Below are 8733 nucleotides of genomic sequence, written 5' to 3' on the forward strand. Positions count from 1 at the left end.
TATGTAACACCTCTAAAATCAGCCTCTGTGCTGAATGACTACGAAATAGCAAGTACCCCAATTTTTAAAGAGGGGTCCAGAGGGGATTCAGTAAATTACAGGAAATTTAGCTTAACATCTGTTCCAGGTAAATTCGTAGAAGCTGCTATTAAAAACAAAACTATTAAGCACATCAAGGAACAAGGTCTGCTAAGTGAAAATCAACATGGCTTCTACAAAGAGGTCCTGCCTCAGCAACCTCTTGGAGTTCTTTTAGCAGGTTAACAAGCATGGGCAACCATCTGACAAATTAAGTTCAACATGGGTAAGTGTAAAGTGATGCACATTACACTAAAAAATCCTGTTTGTTTATGGGGTCTGAACTGGCTGAGACTGAGATTGAAAGATATTTTGGGGTTTTAGCAGATAAGTCGGCTGTGACCGGACTGCCCTTTACACACACAGCAGAAAGCTCAATGAAAATGTCAAACCAATGTGCTGCAGCAATGAAAAAAGGAAACTCCATGATAGGAATTACTAGGAAGGGATTGACAATAAAATTACCAATACTATAATGCCATTGTATAAACTATGGTGTGGCCTTATTTGTGTGAAGTTCTGGTTGCCATATCTCAAAAAAGACATTACAGATCTGGAAAAAGTACAAAGAAGAGCAACCGAGATGGGGTGGAGAAAGTGAACAGAGGAAGCTTCTTCCCTTTCTCCCATAATACTACAACTCAGTGGCATTCAATGAAATTGTTGGGAAATAGGTTCAGAATAAAGAGAGAAAAGTAAAGACTTCTTTACTCAAAGAGTTATTAAACTGCAGAATTCACTGCCATGGGAGACAGTGATGACGATAAGCGTAGACAGCTTTAAAAGGTTACTCCAATTCATGGAGGAGAGGTCCATGAATGGCTACTAGCCTTGGTGACTGAAGGGAGCTTCCATATCCAGACGGAGCAAACTTCTGAATACCAGTGTGAGAGACAGCAGCAGGGGAAGTCCTCGGCCTATCTGCCCTGTTTACCCTCCAGGAAAACTGATTGGCCACCATATAAAACAGGATGCTGGACTAGATGGACCACTGGTCTGATCCAGCAGGCTCTTCTTATGTGCTCAAAACCACTGCAAAGCCCAGGCAAAACTAGTGCCTTAGCCATTAGGAATGCATAAGCACGGGATCTGCAAGGACTCCTCAGAGCACCTCATCTTCCATCCTCCACAGTTTCCTTTTACCCTTCCCTGAAATCTCCATAGCCTCTCCCCTTCTCCTGTCCCCTTCTCTCCTTCCCACCCACCAGTCAACCTTTACTAGATTCCAGTCAAGATAAAGGAATCTGTTGGAAATGTGGCAAAGAAAGAGGAACATATGCATGTCTGGTGGACTTGTAAAAAAATTAAAAAAAATTGGAAAAAAATAGTAAAAGAAACAAATAATCTGATTAATAGTAAAGTGAAAAGAAAACCATTATTTTGTTTACTGGGAATACCCACAAATGATATTCATGATCGGGACAGGATTATTTGCCAATATAGTTTTGCTGCTGCAAGGATTGTGATAGCTAGAGTTTGGAAACAAACAAGTAAACCCTCAATTATAGAATGGAGAGAGAAAGTGTGGTTATATATGAGGATGGCCAGATTAACGGAAATTCTGCATGGAAATGATTTGGAAGAATTTAAGTTAACATGGTTTAAGGCCACCTCATATTGGGATAAGTTGGCAAAAATGGATTTTACTTTGTTATTTAGTGAGCTATAGAAAATTATTTTTTAAGTAATATTAGAATTTAGATAATTAATAAATAAAGCTACCGGACACTTCTATGGAAGTCATGGTGATGGGTTACTTTTGGGGGGTGGGGGGAAAGGGTATTTTCTTTTGATGAATGTATTAAAAAATGAAATGTATTCAATATGTTATGTGAATACCCTTTTATATCTATATATATATATATTCTTTTTTTTCTTTTTTCTTTTTTTTCTTTTTTGTATTGTAAAATTCAATAAAAAAATTATATAAAAAAAAACCTTTCTTTATCTACCCCCATGTGTTTAGTTTTCCTCTTTTCCTACTCCTGGCAGCCTCTTCCTGGGAAATGTCTGGCTGAGTTTTGTGGTGCTGGCTGCTGGGCCATGTCAGATTGAGGAGTCCAGAATTCACAAGCATGTCATTTCCCCTCCCCTACTATTTACTCTCCCCCCCATAGCCTCAACATTCCCTGCTTCCTTCTCTCCTTCCAGCCCACCCACCCACCAACATTTTAAACTCCCATTTTCAAGTATATTTATTTACTACGGTTGTACTGTACCTTTCTCCAAAATGGGAACCCAAAGCAGCTTACATCACGCCCCCCCCCCCCAATTTTATCTTCACAACAATCCTATAAGATAGGTTACACTGAGAGTGTGTCTAAGGTCCAAAATCACCCAGCAAGCTTCCATGGCAGATTGGGGATTTGAATCAAGGTCTCCCAGATCCCAATCTGAAACTCTAACCACTACAACACTTCGTCTTGGGTTGCTGCTTTTGAACAGTAGTAAGCAGCTGGGCCTGCCTGAGTCATGGAAGTCACATAGCAGCAAGTCACCCACTGGTTGCTGCCAGACCTGGCCCCATGAGTCCTCCTTCAAAGGCCATAATAGTACTGGAAACAACCCTCCCCCCCTCTTTACTGACCAAGGCTTCAACTGGCAATACTGCTGAGGCTGCCCAGCAACTGCCACAGAGTGCATTTGTTTCTTATTGCTTCTGATGTTTTTAACCCCCTAATATGTATGTGTATGATTTCAGTTTTTTTCTGCAAACCTGGTACTTTTCTCAGGATTCCAGAACAATGCCTTCTCTGCTTATGCTTCCAATCTCTGCATTTAAGTATACAAACACACAGATTTGGCAACGATGAGAATCAGATATAGATGTTATCATCTTCTCTCTTACTTTATAAATGGTTCATCCAAATAAATACAGGCAGATTACAATATCAATTAAAGTAATGGGGAAAAATGTTTTCCCACTCTGCTATAACACAAGAAGATTATGGATTAAAGAGGCCAGCAGCCACCGAAGGAGCAGGAGTTCACAGGAAATCAGTGCTATACAGGAAGACTATTTTAAGATAGCCTGCCTCTTTCAGATAGACAAGTTCACACAACACACATCCTGTGGATGTTAAACGCCTGTTTTTTCAGTGTCCTCTTCCCACTGAATGGAACAAGGTTTTCATGACATTTTTAAAAGCAGTGCTTGTAGACAAATTCTACCAATTCAGTTCTCTGTCCCCAGTAAAAGAAAAGAAGTGAATTTCAAACTGTGTTGGAAACTCAGTGTTTTGAGGATCCGTGGGATTCCCAGTAACCTCATCAGGAATTTTTCAACAGGAAACATCAGTAACGGTGGACAAGCTTTCCAAAACTAGGCCATTCCCTTGCAGTGCTGGTATCTGAAATCTCCAGGGTGAATACTCTCCTCCCCTCCAAAAGGAAGAAACACAATAACTATGAAGTCAAATAAGCCAGGCCAGCGCATCACCAGAAGGACCAGGGTAGTAGGACTCCTTCCACTTATACTAAGCCTCTCTGTAGTATGAGATCAATCACTGGTGCCATGCATACCTGGTATTACAAAGGCTAGGTTAATAGGTACATGGAGCTTTTTCAACTATGGCCCACAGACTGTGGATCCCTTTGCCTCGGAAGCCCATCATGTCCACTCATTTTTGGCTTTTCTTTCCAAGTGAGAAATATCTTATGTTGCCCACTGGGAAGAACACATGAAGTTGCCTTATACTGAATCAGACCACCGATCCATCATGGTCAGTATTGTCTACTTTAACTAACAACAGCTCTCTCCAGGGTAAGTTTTTCAGATCACCTACTACTTGATCCTTTTAACTGAAGATACTGAGACTGAACCTTAAACAAATCTTTTGCTTGCCAAGCAGATGTTCTATCACTGAGTCACAGACCCACGGCTTTCAGAAACTTATCAAAACCATCTTATTCCAGAGGACTTTTTTTGCATTTAATAATTATATTCTATTTTAATTTTAACTGTAAACTTTCAAGGGGCAATTTTAACAACAGAAAATCAGGATATACATCTTCTAAACTCAAAACAACAACAGCAGCTATGAACCACAGAATCCTTTGTAGCATTTAGGGGTTGCTGAGGTAGATAAGCAAAAGTAGCATAAAGTAAATGGGGGAAAGGTTACCCTGAAGGAAGAACGATAACAAGCTTCTAATCTAAACACTTGCTACTGAAGTATTTTGTTAGCATAAACAGACCAGAACTGGGGTGAAGGAATAATAAGGTCAGTCTAACAAAGGTTCTGCTGGAACAGTCATGATAAACAGGGCAGGTCTTTTTCTGTTCTCATGAGTACTCTACTCAGAGTTACCAGGTTGAAAACTACTTTTGCCTCATACGTATAAATGGGCAACAACACTGGTTAAAATAAAAATCACGACATCTGAAACCAGTAAAGAAGGAAGTCTTGCTTTCAGAAAGCTAGGAGGTTGAGTTGGCTAAGAAATCACAGCAGAAGTACAGCAAATGTGGCAGTTTTGGAGAGGGGCATTTTCTGTTCCGCCTCACAATTAGACTGAACGACTAAAGAGAGCAGGTTTCACTACCGGATTTCTCTATATGTTCATATATTCAGACTACATAAAGAAGACTTAGGTTGTTTATGCATGGGTACTTTCACTCACGTTCACCCCCCCATCCCCGTCTGTCTCTCTTGTTCCTTGGAGTTATGCATGAGTTTTCCGTCCATTAGAGATGACCTCGCTGCCAACCCTCACAAATCCTGGGCTTTCCAGTTCCTCTGTTAACCCGATTCTTCCCTCTCCCCTGAGCTCAACTCCATGCATAAGGCAAAGTGCAGGACACACAAGCTTAGTTTCGCTCATAACCAATTACAAAGCAGAATATCCAGAGGCAGGGATTCAAATACTTCCTGCTTCCTCTGAGCTCTTTCTGAGCAGAAGAAAAGCTTTTTAAAACTGAGGCTTGAATTTTCCCCCCTCCTTCTTTTCAGATAGCTGCATTTTTTGTTTTATGTTCTTAAAATGTTTTTTTATGTGGCAATTGGGTTGAGGGGGCTTTTTTCTCACTACAGCAAATTACTAGGTAGCATTTCAAGGGGCGGGGATTCAAATACTTCCTGATTTGAGCTTAGAGACTGCTGGTGCATAGACTCCCAACAGGAAATTGTGGGTCCAGTGAGCAACGAACCTCAGGTAAAACTCTCATGCATAAACAACCTTAGTGTGAAGTGGAGGATACATCTAATTAACTGGTAACAGAATCTGACTAGTCCTGCTGGAGAAGTACAGCCATGATCACAGAGATGACAGCTTTTTTCACAGGCTCACATATGTGTGTTTATAACTATGTGAAAAACTTTATCTGCACAAACTCATCCAGAAACAGGATATATTCAAGGGACAGGCTATCTATAAAAAGAAAATGTTTTGGGGAAATGGAGGAGGCATAGAAATACAGGAGGTCCTTTAAGTATGACCATCTTGCCCTGACCTGGATGGCCCAGGCTAGTCTGATCTCACCAGATCTCAAAAGCTAAGCAGGGTTGGCCCTGATTAGTACTTGGATGGGAAACCACCAAGGAAGCCCAGGGTTGCTCTGCAGAGGAAGGCAATGGCAAACTACCTCTGTTTAGTCTCTAGCTTTGAAAACCCCACTGGGTCACCATAAGTTGGCTGTGACTTGCCAGCACGTTACACGCACATCGTGCACCATCTTAGAGTGGATGAGCAGACCTGTTGCTCATACCCTCTCTAGACAAACTGGTACGTTTGTGGGGGCACAGTTTTTTGCAGTTACTGTCCTCACTTTGGGGAACATTTTTGTTTCAAATGGCATTTTTGGCATGATCTGATCATTCTGCTGGGCTTCAGTTATAAATTGATTGTTGTTGCACTGATGTTTATGTTGGTTGTATGGGTGAAGGTGCTACCATCTTAAACTTATGGAAGGTGTGGGTATGCAAACTTCTAAACAAATATAAATAAATGAATAAACACATCCACCATCAACACATATAGCTACTACACACCATCAACACATATAGCTACTACAAAGCTGCTGTAGCAGCTAAAACGCCAGTAATAATACATCAACAGAAAGCAGCATATCAAGACATGGACTGAAGATATCTTCAATCTATCTATATAATGGAATGGATATCCTTTAAAAGCTGTACTTAATGGTATAAGGATTTGTAAAAATAGAACAACCCCCTGCTAAGATTTTATGGAAAAACTGTCCTTACACATTTTCCACAGCCTAATTTTAAAAATGACCTGCACTAAAACTACTGAGTAGTCTTCCAAAATTATATTCTTTTAACATGTACAGTTATCTCTGCATTATTTTAAAGTGAGTATTTTTTTGATAAATTAGAAGTCAGTGTCATTCTTTGATAAACAAGACTGCAACACTTAAATCATTTAAATATAAATGATATTTTTTGTAAAAGCTTAAACTCTATACAAGAATTCTATCTAACAGGCATTAGACATTGAATGCAAAGGTTAAATAAAATTTAGTATTCACCTTGAAAAGCTTTTGGGCAAACAGATGTGCACACTGGCAGAACTGACTTTGTGGGCCGATTTAAAAAAACAAACAAACAACCTGTAACTTTGTGGTATTTGTGCAGCGTTTTAAAATGCTATTATCCTGGGCAGACTAAAATATTGTTAACATAGTGCACACCCTCCAACACTATTCCAGAAACAACAGGATCTCAAGGTCCATGCAGTTAAATTCTTCTACTTTCTCTATTCTCAAGGGAACAGTATTGCCCTTGAATTTTTGTACACAAGTATATGTTAAACAAGTTGGGATATTTCCCTATGGGATGTAACACTGACATCATGAAGGTAAATATTACACTTAAGGGAAAATGAAATAATGTGATGTAAAGAATAGAAAAGGAAACACTGATGTACTAATGAACAAGTTAGTTACAAGTATTTACAAGGGCCTGCTAGAGAGAGAAGTCTGACTGATGATATATCTCTTTCCATGCATGTTCAACGAAGCTGTAAAACCAGGAAACAGTAATATTTAAAAGGTCACTGGACAGCAAAGGAAGGTGTCCATTGCATGAGAAGACATGTTAGATCCATCTCATGCAAATAGCCATGCCACTGTAAGAAGAGCTGATGGAGCCCATCTAATAAACCATGTTCCCTCAGACTGCAAAATGAAGCATTAACAATGCAACCCTATGCACAGTTATTCCAGTTTAAGCCCAATCAAGTTTATCACCTACATACCAACTCAGGGCTGCCAGGGTACACAGACAGGCCTCTGCTAACCTTCCGCTGTCCCTTCCCTAAAGACTCATGAAAACCAGAAAGTTGTTCATCCATGATCCTCACAATAACACACATGCAGTGACTTTTTGTGATCAAGAATGGAAACCAGAGTCTAACCTGTAGATTGTGTGTGTAAGTGACCTCAAGTCGCTTCCTGTAGATCAGCCTTTCCAAAACAACACCCTTTTTAAAGGTAAGGTGGGCAGGAACAAACTCAGAATGTCACTGTTAATTATCATCAAGTGCTAATGTTGCCAACAGTCATGGGGGGTGGGGAGAGATGTTCTTTCCCTTTAGTAGAGTGCGGAAGCGAGCAGCTTTTCGTGGCCCGCAGGCAAATAACATCCCAAACATCCCAATAAAACTCGATTAAAGCAGCAGGAGAGCTTTCTCCATGCTTGTTGGCAACCCTACCACGGCCAGTTCTCTGGAAGAGAAAATCGATTTCAATCACCTGGCTGGGAGCGTTAAGTTGGTGCTTGAGGATACTGTCCCTTTTTTCCTCTCAAGCCGAGGCCCCTGCCCCCTCCCCTTCCATTTTAGGCCTGATGTTCAAACCAGTCTCATGGCGACCTTATGAATGAAAGTCCTCCAAAATGTCCTATCTTTGACAGCCCTGCTCAGATCCTGCAAATTGAAGGCCGTGGCTTCCTTTATTGAGTCAATCCATCTCCTGTTGGGTCTTCCTCTTTTCCTGCTGCCCTCAGCTTTTCCTAGCATGACGGTCTTTTCCAGTGACTCTTGCCGTCTCATGGCGTGACCAAAATACGACAGTTTCAGTTTAGTCATTTTAGCTCCTAGGGTCAGTTCAGGCTTGATTTGATCTAGAACCCACTGTTTTGTTTTGGCCGTCTACGATATCCGTAACCCTCTCCTCCAACACCCCCTTTCAAAGGAACCTATTTTCTTCCTATCAGCTTTCTTCACTGTCCAGCTTTCACACCCATACAGAGTAACAGGGAATACGATGGCATGAATGAATCTAGTCTTGGTGGCCAGTGACCCATCCCTACACTTCAAAATCTTTTCTAGCTGGAAGACTCATGCCTAAAGCCAAAGAGAGACAGGCCGGGGCGAAGCGCGCCATTTCCTCCCGAAGGCGGGGCCGCCTTTTCCGGCGGGGGGCGGGGGGCGGGGGGCGGCCGCCTCACCTGATGAAAGTGGTCTTGCCCGTGCTGTACTGGCCCACGAGGAGCACCATGGGCTTGTTGTCGAAGTCGGCGCCCTCCAGGGCGGGCGAGTGGAAGTCATGGAAGCGGTAGTGCTCCTCCAGCGGCAGCAGCTTCTTGGCGTAGAGCTCCTTCAGGCCGCCCGTCACCGTCCGCACCACGTCCTCGGCCTCTCCGTTGCGCTGCCGCCCGCCCTGCTTGCCCAGCCAGCTGAACATCCCGGACG

General features: G+C 41.9%; 1 protein-coding gene across 1 annotated transcript in view; it reads right to left on the reverse strand.

The window, feature by feature from the left end:
* The window catches only part of EHD4 (EH domain containing 4), a 32464-nt gene extending 23731 nt beyond the window's left edge, over window positions 1–8733 (reverse strand). Inside the window, exon 1 of the mRNA XM_056850861.1 lies at window positions 8490–8733. Coding sequence (XP_056706839.1) covers window positions 8490–8725 — 236 coding nt within the window. The 5' untranslated portion in view covers window positions 8726–8733. The remainder of the gene's footprint in view (window positions 1–8489) is intronic.

The sequence above is a fragment of the Euleptes europaea genome, chromosome 6, assembly GCF_029931775.1.
Source record: "Euleptes europaea isolate rEulEur1 chromosome 6, rEulEur1.hap1, whole genome shotgun sequence".
In the NCBI taxonomy this organism is placed as follows: Eukaryota; Metazoa; Chordata; class Lepidosauria; order Squamata; family Sphaerodactylidae; genus Euleptes; species Euleptes europaea.